The sequence below is a fragment of the Coregonus lavaretus genome (assembly GCF_964263955.1).
Source record: "Coregonus lavaretus genome assembly, contig: HAP1_SCAFFOLD_4094, whole genome shotgun sequence".
Taxonomy (NCBI): Eukaryota; Metazoa; Chordata; class Actinopteri; order Salmoniformes; family Salmonidae; genus Coregonus; species Coregonus lavaretus.
In genome coordinates, this window is record NW_028161235.1 from 31,306 (window position 1) to 47,500 (window position 16,195).

General features: G+C 47.3%; 1 protein-coding gene across 1 annotated transcript in view; it reads left to right on the top strand.

Annotated features, from left to right (window-relative positions):
- Positions 1 to 231: 231 nt before the first annotated feature.
- LOC311120993 (xylosyltransferase 1-like) overlaps positions 232 to 16,195 on the top strand; it is a gene marked incomplete at both ends in the record, with an annotated part of 22,615 nt that continues 6,651 nt past the window's right edge. The window contains 3 exons of the mRNA XM_084195542.1: positions 232 to 501; positions 8,516 to 9,062; positions 15,671 to 15,843. Of these exons, the coding sequence (XP_084051668.1) occupies positions 232 to 501; positions 8,516 to 9,062; positions 15,671 to 15,843 (990 nt within the window). The remainder of the gene's footprint in view (positions 502 to 8,515; positions 9,063 to 15,670; positions 15,844 to 16,195) is intronic.

Here is a 16,195-nt window from a genome sequence, read left to right on the forward strand (position 1 = left end):
CTCTCTCTCTCTCTCTCTCTCTCTCTCTCTCTCTCTCTCTCTCTCTCTCTCTCTCTCTCTCTCTCTCTCTCTCTAGTCCCTGCCAGTAGCTCCACTCCATAGACGCAGGCGGCGCTGAAATCCTCCCAGCCACCCCTGCTGTCAGCGCTTAGCGGACGGCGGCAGCTCGCAGCTTGAGCCGAGAGAGAGAGAGAGAGAGAGAGAGAGAGCGGGAGACGGAGAGCGAGAAAGATGGTTGGCAATCTATGCGGTCGCAAGCTGGCTCGCCGCTCCAAATCAGCGCTGATAGTAGCGCTGACAGTTCTCCTGGTTCAGACACTGATCGTGTGGAACTTTAGTACCCTGGATACCCGGGAAGAAGGGGCCAATAGTAGCCGGGAGAAGAGGGACCAAGTCGGGGGCATCAACAAAGCCTACAGCCAGTACCCCCGGAGCGGGCTGCCAAAGAGGCATCACCAACCTCCGCTTGGGAAAGCGGCTGTTCGACACAAGCAACAACCCGTAAGAGTAGGGAGCGAATTTAAGTCTACCTATTATTTAGTAGTAATAATGACGATTTTTAAAATCGATGACTCTCTCTCTGCTAAATGATGTAAATGTAAATGTAAATAACGACTAGCGTCATTATCATTCATTTTATATGCTACCATTCCTGATTAATTGTATAGGCTACCATCCCCCACTACGCGTGGTTTATTGTATTGTATTGTATTGTATTGTAGGCTATATTGTATTGTAGGGTGGGAAGGCTGTTACGCATGGAATTGTTGTCATCAGACGAAGCAAGAAGCCAGCGTGTATTTGGATGACAAAGATGTTGCTTAGCTGTTGTTACCCATATATGTTGATCAGCTGGTGTAAACTAACCAGTCTTTAGGAATGAGCGTGGTATAGTAGTCTAGTGTGATAATGAACCATGGGAGAAGGTTAGAGAGCGACACGGTTAATCGGATAGACCTACTTTGATGTAGAGTTTGGTAACGCGCTCTTGCGCTGCTATAACGCCTGGCCTGTGGCTGTTTTCTAGTGACCAGCCTGGCTATTACTGTAGGCTACTGTCGGGCGCAATCAGTGTGTGTGTGTGTGTGTGTTGGGCAGTCTCTGGTCCAGTGGTAGACTCGTGGGTGGGATAATATAGACAGACAGGTTTAGTTAGGAGTTTAAAGATTCATTTAGAGAGAAAGAGAGAGAGAGAGAGAGAGAGAGAGAGAGAGAGAGAGAGAGAGAGAGAGAGAGAGAGAGAGAGAGAGAATGCGGAATAGAGGTCTGTCTGAAAGACCGACAGACGGTACGTGCGTACGTGCGTGCCTGCGAGTGTGTGTGTTTAACAGCGCACGTGAACACTTCCTCTCTATCGTTCTCCCAGGATACTAAAGTTGTGCCAAACTACAGAGAACTGACTGTGATTTTGAGGACAATTTTTTTCCCTCCTTGTCTTCCTTCATATTTGATGACAGAGTGCATGGTTGTTAAGTAGTGTTTTATGTCCCTGTGCAGATCTAGGCTACTGTTGAAGGAGTGCGTGTGTGTGTGTGTCTGTGTGTGTGTGCGCGTGTCTGTGTGTGTGTGTGTCTGTGTGTTTGTGTGTGTGTGCCTGTGTGTGTGTGTATGTGTGTTATTACACTACCAGTATCTAAATAACCAGCACCCCTCTGTTCACTACCAGTATCTAAATAACCAGCACCCACTCACCCATTATCAATGATTTTCTTCTATTTGTGTTCTCGTATTGAGGTTCAAATCATGTAGATAGCCTGCGTTGCTGAGTGTTGGGGGTGTTACCCAGCAGAGCAGTGTGTGTGTGTGTGTGTCTCATTACCTGGTTCCGTCAAAGCTGCCACTGTAACACAGGGAAAATAAATACCTCGACCACAGTTTACCTACATACCTGGCTATAATGTCTCTCCAGTTTACCTACATACCTGGCTATAATGTCTCTCCAGTTTACCTACATACCTGGCTATAATGTCTCCACAGTTTACCTACATACCTGGCTATAATGTCTCTGTCACGGTTCAGACAGACGACCAGAGGACCACAATTGCGTCACACCAGAAAGTTTATTAAAACTTAAGGGAAAAGGGAAGTAGGGAGTGAATGAAGGCTCCAGGGGTAACAGGGATCCCGTCCAATGTGCTGGGTCTGTGCCCCCCCCAGTGGCAGCGATGCGTCCTATGAAGCCGGTGGTGGGTGGTCCAGAAGTCCTGGGGGGGGGAGACACAGACACAACAGGGCGGAATGAAACAAGGCAGCAGTACAGTTCAAGGGAAATCCAAAATACGTAGTAGCAAGGCAGAAGGCTGGTCAGAGTTACCGGGATAGAAGAGTAGTCAGGAGTCGTAATGGCAGAAGCAGGTCTGGATCTCCTGGGGCAGAAGAGTATCCAAAAATCAGGCAGGTCCGGGGTCACAAAACCAGGGTGAGCCAGAAGCGCGAGCAAACAGGTTCCGGGTGTGAGCTTTGCAGACGATCTGACACCGGAGAGCTGAAAGACAGGGCCTTAAATACTGGGAGAGGTAGTGGGTAATGCAGCGCAGCTGGCAGAGTAATTAGAGCAGAGCAGAGCAGGGACAGGTGGAGCTAGTTAGGCTGAGTAGAGAGAGTGGTGAGCAGAGTGGAAGAAAATTAAGGTGGTAACCCGGTGGAGTGAGAGGCTCATGACAGTCTCTCCAGTTTACCGACATACCTGGCTATAATGTCTCTCCAGTTTACCGACATACCTGGCTATAATGTTTCCACAGTAGCTACTACATGCCAGGAATACAGTGGGCACATACACAGTCACACACACACACAGTCACACACACACACACAGTCACACACACACACAGTCACACACACACACACACACAGTCACACACATAATGCCACCTCTGTGTGTGTGTGTGTGTGTGTGTGTGTGTGTGTGGTGTGTGTGTGTGTGTGTGTGTGTATGTGTTCCCTCCCAGCATAGGAAGGTATGGTGACCGCGAGGCAGAGCATTTGTTTACTGATGGGGCCTTAACACAACTCTCGCATTCATTCACTGCTGCCTCTGACGAACACACACACACACATATGGGATTATCACATGATCAACGCTGGATTAGATTACAAATCATATTACACATCAGTTCCAATCGCATAGTCTGATATCACTAACCTGTGTGTGTGTCTTAGTGTGTGGGTGTTTGTGTGTGTGTGTGTGTGTGTGTGTGTGTGTGTGTTATGTATGCATATCTGTGTGTGTGTTATTTGTCCCATACTATCAAGCTATTTCCTGTAGTGTCTAGTTTTTGGCGCCCACAGCTGCTTATTCCAACCCTTATTCCAACACACACACACAAGCACACACACAGACAAATTTGGAAAAAAACATATTTTGGTTATTGAACTACAGTAAGTGAAGTGGATTTACACCCGGTAACAGAATTGCGGTAACGGAATTTCATCATGGGTCCCTGATCTGTACTACACAGAAATGCATAATTATGGATATAAATGTAATTCTCTTCATGGTGATGCGTCCTAAATAGATATATATATATATATATATATATATATAATATAAATGGGTACACAAAGGTAGAAATATGCAAAATCCTGATTTGCATATTTGGGTATTATTCTTCACACTGGCTATTATTTTAATGAGCTCCGCCCCCAAACAAGAACGCATTTGGTTGGTCTGGCCCGGACCAAATCTGAACCAATCAGAGACGTCTGTAGAGTACGGTAGAGTATAGTTCAGTACATTATAGTTTACTCAACTCTAGTGTGCTCTACTGTATACTGTACTATACTCTATTCTACTGTACTGAACTATACCCTACTGTACTGAACTATGCCCTACTTTTACTGTACAAATGGGCGACAGGTAGCCTAGCGTTTAGAGCGTTGGGCCAGTAACCCAAAGGTCGCTGGTTCGAATACCTGAGCCGACAAGGTGAAAAATCTGTCGATGTGCCCTTGAGCAAGGCACTTAACCCTTATTTGCTCCACGGGCACCGTACTACTATGACTGACCCTGTAAAACAACACATTACACTGCACCTATCATACTACTATGACTGACCCTGTAAAACAACACATTACACTGCACCTATCATACTACTATGACTGACCCTGTAAAACAACACATTACACTGCACCTATCATACTACTATGACTGACCCTGTAAAACAGCACATTACACTGCACCTATCATACTACTATGGCTGACCCTGTAAAACAACACATTTCACTGCACCTATCATACTACTATGACTGACCCTGTAAAACAACACATTACACTGCACCTATCATACTACTATGACTGACCCTGTAAAACAACACATTTCACTGCACCTAACCAGTGGATGTGACAAGAAAACATATTATTTTGTTATTTTTTTACTCTGTGCTGTCCAATCTTGTCTTTGCCCACTGACAAAGACATGATCAGTCTATAATTTTAATGGTAGGTTTATTTGAACAGTGAGAGACAGAATAACAACAAAAAAATCCAGAAAAACGCATGTCAAAAATGTTATAAATTGATTTGCATTTTAATGAGGGAAATAAGTATTTGACCCCTCTGCAAAACATGACTTAGTACTTGGTGGCAAAACCCTGGTTGGCAATCACAGAGGTCAGACGTTTCTTGTAGTTGGTCACCAGGTTTGCACACATCTCAGGAGGGATTTTGTTCCATTCCTCTTTGCAGATCTTCTCCAAGTCATTAAGGTTTTGAGGCTGACGTTTGGCAACTCGAACCTTCAGCTCCCTCCACAGATTTTCTATGGGATTAAGGTCTGGAGACTGGCTAGGCCACTCCACGACCTTAATGTGCTTCTTCTTGAGCCACTCCTTTGTTGCCTTGGCTGTGTGTTTTGGGTCATTGTCATACTGGAATACTCATCCACGACCCATTTTCAATGCCCTGGCTGAGGGAAGGAGTTTCTCACCCAAGATTTGATGGTACATGGCCCCGTCCATCGTCCCTTTGATGCGGTGAAGTTGTCCTGTCCCCTTAGCAGAAAAACACCCCCAAAGCATAATGTTTCCACCTCCATGTTTGATGGTGGAGATGGTGTTCTTGGGGTCATAGGCAGCATTCCTCCTCCTCCAAACACGGCGAGTTGAGTTGATGCCAAAGAGCTCGATTTTGGTCTCATCTGACCACAACACTTTCACCCAGTTCTCCTCTGAATCATTCAGATGTTCATTGGCAAACTTCAGACGGCCCTGTATATGTGCTTTCTTGAGCAGGGGGACCTTGTGGGCGCTGCAGGATTTCAGTCCTTCACGGCGTAGTGTGTAACCAATTGTTTTCTTGGTGACTATGGTCCCAGCTGCCTTGAGATCATTGACAAGATCCTCTGTGTACAGTGAGGGAAAAAAGTTTTTGATCCCCTGCTGATTTTGTACGTTTGCCCACTGACAAAGAAATGATCAGTCTATAATTTTAATGGTAGGTTTATTTGAACAGTGAGAGACAGAATAACAACAACAAAATCCAGAAAAACGCATGTAAAAAATGTTATAAATTGATTTGCATTTTAATGAGGGAAATAAGTATTTGACCCCTCTCAATCAGAAAGATTTCTGGCTCCCAGGTGTCTTTTATACAGGTAACGAGCTGAGATTAGGAGCACACTCTTAAAGGGAGTGCTCCGAATCTCAGCTTGTTACCTGTATAAAAGACACCTGTCCACAGAAGCAATCAATCAATCAGATTCCAAACTCTCCACCAAGGCCAAGACCAAAGAGCTCTCCAAGGATGTCAGGGACAAGATTGTAGACCTACACAAGGCTGGAATAGGCTACAAGACCATCGCCAAGCAGCTTGGTGAGAAGGTGACAACAGTTGGTGCGATTATTCGCAAATGGAAGAAACACAAAAGAAATGTCAATCTAAACAAAACACACGGGTGAATATCCCGGCGATAAAAGTAACATAATGCTCACACAAAGACATGGGGGAGCAGAGGGAATAATTATACAGAGACTGATGAGGGGATATGTACCACGTGTGTGTGGAAAACAAGACAAAACAAATGGCAATGGCAGTGGTATAGCACAGGCTATACAAACGCCTCACACCGCGTGGCTGCTGCCACTCTAACCTGGTGGTCCCTGAACGCACGACCCACGTGGAGTTCCAGGTCTCCGGCAGCCTCTGGAACTGCCGTTCTGCGGCCAACAAGGCAGAGTTCATCTCAGCCTATGCTATCCTCCAGTCCCTCGACTTCTTGGCGCTGACGGAAACATGGATTACCACAGAAAACACTGCTACTCCTACTGCTCTCTCCTCGTCTGACCATGTGTTCTCGCATACCCCGAGAGCATCTGGTCAGCGGATTGGTGGCACAGGAATCCTCATCTCTCCCAAGTGGACATTCTCTCTTTCTCCCCTGACCCATCTGTCTATCTCCTCATTTGAATTCCATGCTGTCACAGTCACTAGCCCATTCAAGCTTAACATCCTTATCATTTATCGCCCTCCAGGTTCCCTTGGAGAGTTCTTCAATGAGCTTGACGCCTTGATAAGTTCCTTTCCTGAGGATGGCTCACCCCTCACAGTTCTGGGTGACTTTAACCTCCCTACGTCTACCTTTGACTCATTTCTCTCTGCCTCCTTCTTTCCACTCCTCTCCTCTTTTGACCTCACCCTCTCACCGTCCCCCCCTACTCACAAGGCAGGCAATACGTTTGACCTCATCTTTACTAGATGCTGTTCTTCTACTAATCTCACTGCAACTCCCCTCCAAGTCTCCGACCACTACTTTGTATCCTTTTCTCTCTCGCTCTCCTCCAACACTACTCACTCTGCCCCTACTCAGATGGTAATGCGCCGTCGCAACCTTCGCTCTCTCTCTCCCGCTACTCTCTCCTCTTCCATCCTATCATCTCTTCCCTCTGCTCAATCCTTCTCCCTCCAATCTCCTGATTCTGCCTCCTCAACCCTCCTCTCCTCCCTTTCTGCATCCTTTGACTCTCTATGTCCCCTATCCTCCCGGCCGGCTCGGTCCTCCCCTCCTGCTCCGTGGCTTGATGACTCATTGCGAGCTCACAGAAAAGGGCTCCGGGCAGCCGAGCGGAAATGGAGGAAAACTAGACTCCCTGCGGACCTGGCATCATCACCAGAAATTACCTGCCTAGACAAGATTCACACAGCCCTGTCCAGTGTGTGTGTGTGTTTGTGTGTGTGTGTTTGTGTTTGTGTGTGTGTGTTGAGGTGTCTGTACAGTATACTGAAGACTGTCTATACGGTGTCTGGATACTGCATTGCATGTACTGTATATTTCTGGGCAGAGGGATCCTTTCATTCTTAAGTAACAGAACTAGACACACACACACACGATTGATATTCCTGGAATGGGCAGGGCTGGTCTGTGTGCCTTGGAATACCACGACCAGATCATATAGCGTTGTTACTGACACTCGCACGCACGCACACACGCACGCACGCACACACACACACACACACTGTAACCCCTGTAACCCCTGTGTCAGCGTCCCAGACATAGACATATCTTATGAGTGACAGCATTCCACATGCTTGATCACATGACACAGATACACACAAGTTCAGACAGACAGACAGCCAAGCAGGCAGTCAGACAGACAGCCAGACAGACAGCCAAGCAGACAGACAGACAGCCAAGCAGAAAGACAGACAGCCAGGCAGACAGCCAGGCAGACAGACAGACAGACAGACAGACAGACAGACAGACAGACAAGCAGACAGAGAGACAGACAGCCAAGCAGGGAGTCAGCCAGACAGCCAAGCAGTCAGTCAGACAGACAGACAGACAGCCAAGCAGACAGACAGACAGAAAGACAAGCAGAAAGACAGACAGACAGACAGACAAGCAGACAGACAGACAGCCAGCCAAGCAGGCAGACAGACAGACAAGCAGACAGACAGACAAGCAGACAGACAGGGGGGAGGGGGGAAAGAGATGGGGAGGGAGGTGAGGAGGGAGGGGTGGCACCTAAAGAGAAGGGGGGAGGGAGAGGGGAGATGGGACAGACAGGACAATTAGACTTCTTATTTCATTAAATTATTTATTGTTGGTTTGCTTGCTGTTTTGTCTTGTATCTATGTTTTTTTTTTTTTTTCTTTTTTTCTGTTTTTCACGCAGCCCAGCAGCCCCCGCGAGGCAGGGGAGCCCCCAACCGCCCCCCAAAATATATATATATATATATTATTTTAAATAACAGTATTGAAAATCATACCGTCTGTATTTCGGTATTTCATATACGGTATAAACGGTATATCGCCCAAGCCTAATATATATCTACATATCTATCTGTATATCTCTCTTATACATACAGGTATGGATACAGGTATGGATATATACTCATTCTCTCTGTGTCTCTGTCCTACAGAACTCAGTGTACTCTCTTTTCCTATTGTTACACTGACTGACTCTCTCTCTATTTCCCTCCTCCCCCTCCTCTTCCCTCCCCCTCCCCTTAATCACTCTCTCCTGCCCTCTCTCCCCACTCCGTCCCCCCTCTTTCTCCCTCCTCTCTCTCTCTTCTCCAGGAGGGCTACCACTCCCGGCGGCCCAAGGAAAAAGTCTTCCTGGATAGTAACAACAACGAGAACTCGGTCCCCAAAGACTTTGACACCGTTGTCGACAGCAACAGCAACCTCGGGGCGCGTTCACAGTCTCAGCGCCTGCGACCGGCAGGAAACACAGCCAAGCACAAACCGGACAAGGCCCTAACGCAAGGCATTCTGGGAAAGGCCTTGCCCAACGAGGTCAACGAGGTCAATCAGCAGTACCCTCTTCCTCCACAGCAGCTCAAACCACACAGACCACACCCCACTAAACCTTCCCTCTCTCCCTCCATCAAAACATCCAATCAGCATCAGCGACATCACCAACCCAGGAAGTCGGTGACTGCAGCTCCTGTGTTGGGGCAGCGGAGGGAGCAGCACCAGTGTGAGATCAGTGGGAAGGAGGCCATCTCGGCTCTGTCCAGAGCCAAGACCAGGGAGTGTCGTCAGCAGATAGCTGAGGTGTACTGCAGACACAAGGAGAGGACACTGATGCCTGAGACCATTCCTCGATACTGCACCCTAGAAGGTGAGTCTCATAGTGAATGCATCCCAAATGGTACCCTATTCCCTATATAGAGACCTACGGCACCTGCCTCAGTGAGAAGGGGCTGCCTCAGTGAGAAGGGGCTGCCTCAGTGAGAAGGGGCTACCTCAGTGAGAAGCGGCTGCTTCGGTGAGAAGGGTCTTTGTCAGTATACAAACAGAACACAGACATCATACAGAATATACAATATCAGAGCAGTGAACATAAAAGATACAACTCTGGAGTAGAGGCTGATTGCAGTGGGAATATACAATTTACAGAGGGGAGATACACTGATTGTTCAAAACACCTGCTCTTTCCATGACATAGACTGACCAGGTAAATCCAGGTGAAAGCTATGATCCCTTATTGATGTCACCTGTTAAATCCACTTCAATCAGTGTAGATGAAGGGGAGGAGACAGGTTAAAGAAGGATTTTAAAGCCTTGAGACAATTGAGACACGGATTGTGTATGTGTGCCATTCAGAGGGTGAATGGGCAAGACAAAATATTTAAGTGCCTTTGAAAGGGGTATGTAGTAGGTGCCAGGCGCACCAGTTTGTGTCAAGAACTGCAACGCTGCTGGGTTTTTCATGCTCAACAGTTTCCCGTGTGTATCAAGAATGGTCCACCATCCAAAGGACATCCAGCCAACTTGACACAACTGTGGGAAGCATTGGAGTCAACAAGGGCCAGCATCCCTGTGGAACGCTTTCGACACCTTGTAGAGTCCATGCCCTGACGTATTGAGGCTCTTCTGAGGGCAAAAGGGGGTGCAACTCAATATTATGAAGGTGTTCCTAATGTTTTGTACACTCAGTGTATCTATATTGAAAACAAAAAAAACTGTTTTAAGTGAGAAGTAGGCATTGGGCTGAAGCCGAAAAAGAAAGGAAATTCAGAATGCGTACTTGACCCATGCACTACCAAGGTTTTCCAGCACACAGCTTTGACCTACCACAGTAGCTATGTTGGGCTATTGTACTTCCAACAATATGTAGGCAGGTTTCTTAGGAGCCTAATTCATATTCTTAGAGGAGGTGCTCCCAAAATAATGTGATTTGTACCTCATACAAGGGAGTGTATTGCATTCTTCCCACCCCACTCTAAGACATTACTCCATTCCACTACCTTTTGTCTCCTCCCCTTGTCTCCTCTCCTTGTCTACTCTCCTTGTCTTCTCTCCATGTCCACTCTCCTTGTCTCCATCCCTTGTCTCCTCTCCTTGTCTCATCTCCTTGTCACCTCTCCTTGTCTCCTCTCCTTGTATCCTCTCCTTGTCTCATATCCTTGTCACCTCGCCATCCCCAGAGGGAAGAGAGGAAGGATTGAGAAAGTGAGTTAGAGAGAGAGAAGGACAGACTGATGACAGAGGCAGAAAGAGTTCTTGTCACCGTTGAGACAGAAGTCAGGGCTTTCCCGAGGGTTCCGGCTAGAACTCCCCCATCGAGGCTGCCTTGCCAGTGCCTGATCTATTTAGGGAACATTCCACCCCATTCACTGCTCTACGGTTGTGTCCCAAACGGCACCCTATTCACTATATACTACACTACTTTTGAAAAAAAATTACGATATAGGGATTAGGGTGCTCTGGTCAAAAGTTGTGCACTATATAGGGAATAAAGTGCTGTTTGGACTGCAGCGTATACTACTCTACTCACCATAGGGCAGTGCCCACGCCAAGCCAGTGTAATTACACACTAGTTAGTACAGGAGCTAGATAGAGAAGTGCTGAGTAAAGCCTGTGTGTGTGTGTGTGTGTGTGTGTGGTTTAAGGTTTAGATTCTACATTTAATATATATGATTATACGTGTCTTTGATGATGCAGTAAGGGAGGGGATATCTATAGCTTTAGAATGACTGAATGGTGCTGGCTGGCTGGCTGGCTGGCTGGCTGGTGCTGGCTGGCTGGCTGGTGCTGGCTGCCTGGCTGGTGCTGGCTGGCTGGCTGGCTGCCTGACTGGTGCTGGCTGGCTGATGCTGGCTGGCTGGTGCTGGCTACCTGGCTGGTGCTGGCTGGCTGGCTGGCTGGCTGGTTGGCTGGGTTGTCCTAGGGCTAAAGTTAAGTGTCCAGTGTAGCAGGAAGGTAAAAACCTAAAATAAAATTGTATTTGTCATATGCGCCGAATACAACAGGTATAGACTTTACTGTGAAACGCTTACTTACGAGCCCTTTCCCAACAATGCAGAGTTGTCAGGGGCTGATGTAAGTGTGGTGTGGAAGTCAGGCGCAGGACACCGAAGCTTAGTCCAACAAAGTTTACTAGTTAACCACTAGGCAAAATACAATAAACGGCCTCAAAAACACACAGAGGCGAGCGATTACGCAAACTGTGCGTAAACTCCAAAACAACAAACAGAGCAAACACGCAGCACTAACTGACATGCGAAAAACAACACACAACCTAACCAATACAAAACAGGCAACTTATAGAACACATAATCAGACACAAACGGACACAGGTGCAATAGACAGACAAAAGCAATCAAACATAGAAACATTCAACGGTGGCAGCTAGTACTCCGGGGACGACGAACGCCGAAGCCTGCCCGAACAAGGAGGAGGAGCAGCCTCGGCAGAATCCGTGACAAGAGTTAAAAAGTAAGAAAATGAGCTAATAAAAATAGAAAATAGTAACACAATAAATAACAATAACAAGGCTATAAACAAGGATTATAATGTGCAGAGGTAATATGTAAATGTGGGTAGGGGTAAAAGTGACTAGGCAATCAGGATAGATAATAAACAGAGTAGCAGCAGCGTACGTGAAGAGTGTGTGTATGTGTGTGTGAGTGTATGTAGTGTGTGTATGTGTGTGTTGGAGTGTCAGTGTAAGTATGTGTGAGTGTGTGATTAGAGTCCAGCGAGTGTGCATAGAGTCAGTGCAAAAAAAGGTCAATGCAAATAGTCCGGGAAGCCATTTGATTAAATGTTCAGCAGTGTTATGGCTTGGGGGTAGAAGCTGTTCAGGATCCTTTAGGTCCCAGACTTGGCACTCCGGTACCGCTTGCTGTGCTGTAGCAGAGTAAACAATCTATGGCTTGAGTGGCTGGTGTTTTTGAAACATTTCCGGGCCTTCCTCTGACACCGCCTGGTATAGAGTTCCTGGATGGCAGGGAGCTCGGCCCAAGTGATGTACTGGACCGTCCGCACCACCCTCTGTAGCGCCTTGCGATCGAGGGTGGTGCAGTTGCCATACCAAGTGGTGATGCAGCCAGTCAAGATGCTCTCAATGGTGCAGCTGTAGAACTTTTTGAGGATTTGAGGGCCCATGCCAAACCTTTTCAACCTCCTGAGGGGGAAGAGGCATTGTCGTGCCTTCTTCATTACTGTGCTGGTGTGAGAGAACCATGTTAAGTCCTTCGGGATGTGGACACAGAGGAACTTGAAGCTCTCGACCCGCTCCACTACTGCCCCATTGATGTGGATGGAGGTGTGCTCGCCCGTCCATATCCTTTAGATCAGCTCCAGGTCTCTGACATCCTATAGGCTGTCTCATCATCGTCGGTGATCAGGCCCAACACCGTCGTGTCATCAGCAAACTTGATAATGGTGTTGGAGTTGTGCATTACCACACAGTCGTGGGTGAAGAGGGAGTACAGGAGGGGACTAAGCACACACCCCTGAGGGGCCCACATGTTGAGGGTCAGCGTGGCAGATGTGTTGTTACCTACCCTCACCACCTGGGGGCGGCTCGTCAGAAACTCCAGGATCCAGTTTCAGAGGGAGGTGTTCAGTCCCAAGGTCCCGAGCTTGGTGATGAGCTTCGAGGGGACAATGGTGTTGAACGCTAAACTGTAGTCAATGAAAAGCATTCTCACATAGATATTACCCTTGTCTAGGTGGGAGAGAGCAGTGTAGAGTGCAATAGAGATTGCATCATCTGTGGATCTGTTGGGGCGGTATGCGAATCGGAGTGGGTCCAGGGTGTGCTACGGGACGATAGTCATTTAGGCAGGTTACCTTTGAGTTCTTAGGAACAGGGACAATGTTGGTCTGCTTGAAACATGTTGGGATTACAGACTGGGACTAGGACATGTTGAAAATGGCTGTGCAAACACTTGCCAGCTGGTCTGCGTACGCTCTGAGAACATGCCCTGATATTCCGTCTGGCCCAGCGGCCTTGCGAGTGTTAAACTGTTTAAAAACCTTACTCACATCGGCTACGGAGAGCGAGACCTGCCACATCCGACGAGCGTCGGAGCTGGTGTAGTAGGATATTTGATGGCGTGTCAGAGGTCGTAGCAGGCTTTCTTATAAGAGTCAATGTCCGTATCCCGTTCCTTCAAAGTGCTAGCTCTAGCCTTTAGCGCGGATACCGCCTGTAATCCATGGTCTTTGGTACGTACGTACGGTCACTGTGGGGACGACGTCGTCGATACACCTATAGATGAAGCCCGTGACCGATCTGGTAATCTCCTCAATGTTTATCGGATGAATCCCTGATCATATTCCAGTCTGTGCTAGCAAAGCAGTCTTGTAACTTAGCGTCTGCTTCTTCAGACCACCTCCGTCCTGAGCGTGTCACTGCTACTTCCTGTTTGAGTTTTTGCTTGTAAACAGGAAGCAGGAGGATGGAGTCGTGGACTGATTTGCCGAAGGGCAGGCGAAGGAGGGCCGTGTATGCATTTCTGTTGGTAGAGTAAAAGTGGTCCAGAGCGCCTCTTGTGGCACAGGAGAAGTGTTGGTAAAAGTGGGGTAAAACGAATTTCAGTCTCCCCACGTTAAAGTCTCCACCCACTAGAACCGCTGCTTCTAGGTGTGCGTTTTCTTGTTTGTTTATGGCCCCGTACAGCTCGTTGAGTGCCTGCATAGTGCCATTCTCATTTTGTGGTGGGAAGTAGACAGCAGTGATGATTAAAGATGAAAACTCTATTGGTACATAAAAAAGTCAATTTACAGTGCATTCGGAAAGTATTCAGACTCATTGACTTTTTCCACATTTTGTTACGTTACAGCCTTATTCTAAAATTGATTAAATTGTTGTTTTTTTCTCATCAATCTACACACAATACTCCATAATGACAAAGAAAAAAAAGTTTTTTAGAAAGATTTGTAAATGTATTAAAAATAAAAAACTGAAATATCACATTTACATAAGTATTCAGACCCTTCACTCCGTACTTTGTTGAAGCACCTTTGGCAGCGATTATAGCCTCGAGTCTTCTTGGGTATGACGCTACAAGCTTGGCACACCTGTATTTGGGGAATTTCTCCCATTCTTCTCTGCAGATCCTCTCAAGCGCTGTCAGGTTGGATGGGGAGCGTCGCTGCACAGCTATGTTTAGGTCTCTCCAGAGATGTTTGATCGGGTTCAAGTCTGGACTCTGGCTGGGCCACTCAAGGACATTCAGAGACTTGTCCTGAAGCCACTCCTGCGTTGTCTTGGCTGTGTGCATAGGGTCATTGTCTTGTTGGAATGTGAACCTTCGCCCCAGTCTGAGGTCCTGAGCGCTCTGGAGCAGGTTTTCATCAAGGATCTCTCTGTACTTTGCGCCGTTCATCTTTCCCTCGATTCTTACTAGTCTCCCAGTCCCTGCCGCTGAACAACATCCCCACAGCATGATGCTGCCACCACCATGCTTCACCGTAGGGATGGTGCCAGGTTTCTTCCAGACGTGACGCTTGGCATTCAGGCCAAAGAGTTCAGTCTTGGTTTCATCAGACCAGAGAATCTTGTTTCTTGTTTTTGAGGTATTCTAGTTCAGGTGAGCAAAAGCTTCAGACTTGTACCTACTGTTTTCACAACGCCCCACTGTAGCAGGAAGGTAGAAACCTACTGTTTTCACAACGCCCCACTGTAGCAGGAAGGTAGAAACCTACTGTTTTCACAACGCCCAGTGTAGCTCCCCTGCAAGGCCTTGCCTGCGTGCCTCAGAGAGGGGCCCAGACAGGGATGTGTGGTGTGCTGGGAGAGAGGGATATTTATACACACACAGGGTAGACCTTAGACCAACCACAAATGGTAGAGAGGGAAAGGGAGAGTGTGGGTGTGTGTGTGTGTGTGCACGCGTTTGTGTGTGTGTGCGTGTGCGTGCGTGTGCGTGTGTGGGCAGAGTACTGGAGGGGAGTACTGGAAGGGTGGAAAAACGACAGAAAGGGAGGAAGAGTGGAAAGGAGTGAGAGTTTAATAAAAACATTAAGCAGTAAGCAACAAATATCAACATACTACTCATCTATACTGAGAAGGCATCATCTAATAGCCCAGTTGGGTTGTTCCATTGTTCCCCGCCATTGGATCATTTTGGTACAGCCCATCCCTTATTCTGATCAGCTGTTGTTAAACACACGTGGGTCTGGAAAGACGATTCTCTTCCTCAATATTGTGCAGTGAATTCACACTAGATGAAAAGCCTAAATTAGTATGACATCATGGCATTTAATGCATACACAATTAGAAATGACACTTTCTGTAAAACATTCTATTTTTTTGCATACCAAACGGTCTACTATTTCACACAGCAATTCTTCAGTAATAAAGTTACCCCTCTATTCTTCCCACCCTCACTGTGTGTACGTACCTGGCTGCGCGCGCGCGCGTGTGTGTGTGTGTGTGTGTGTGTGTGTGTGTGTGTGTGTGTGTGTGTGTGTGTGTGTGTGTGTCTCCAGGTAAGGCCAATGTGAACGTGCAGTGGGATGAGGGCTTGGTGCAGACTGCCCCTGCTGTGCCTGTTCGCATCGCCTTCGTCTTGGTGGTCCATGGCAGAGCCTCTCGGCAGTTCCAACGCCTGTTCAAGGCCATCTACCATACCTCACACTACTATTATATACATGTAGACCAGGTAAGGCCATCTACCATACCTCACACTACTACTATATACATGTAGACCACTACAGACCATCTACCATACCTCACACTACTACTATATACATGTAGACCACTACAGACCATCTACCATACCTCACACTACTACTATATACATGTAGACCAGATAAGACCATCTACCATACCTCACACTACTACTATATACAGTGCATTCGGAAAGTATTCAGACCCCCTTCACTTTTTCCACAAACCCAAGCCATGAGGTCGAAGGAATTGTCCGTAGAGCTCCGAGACAGGATTGTGTCGAGGCACAGATCTGGGGAAGGGTACAAAAACAATTATGTAGCATTGAAGGTCCCCAAGAACAC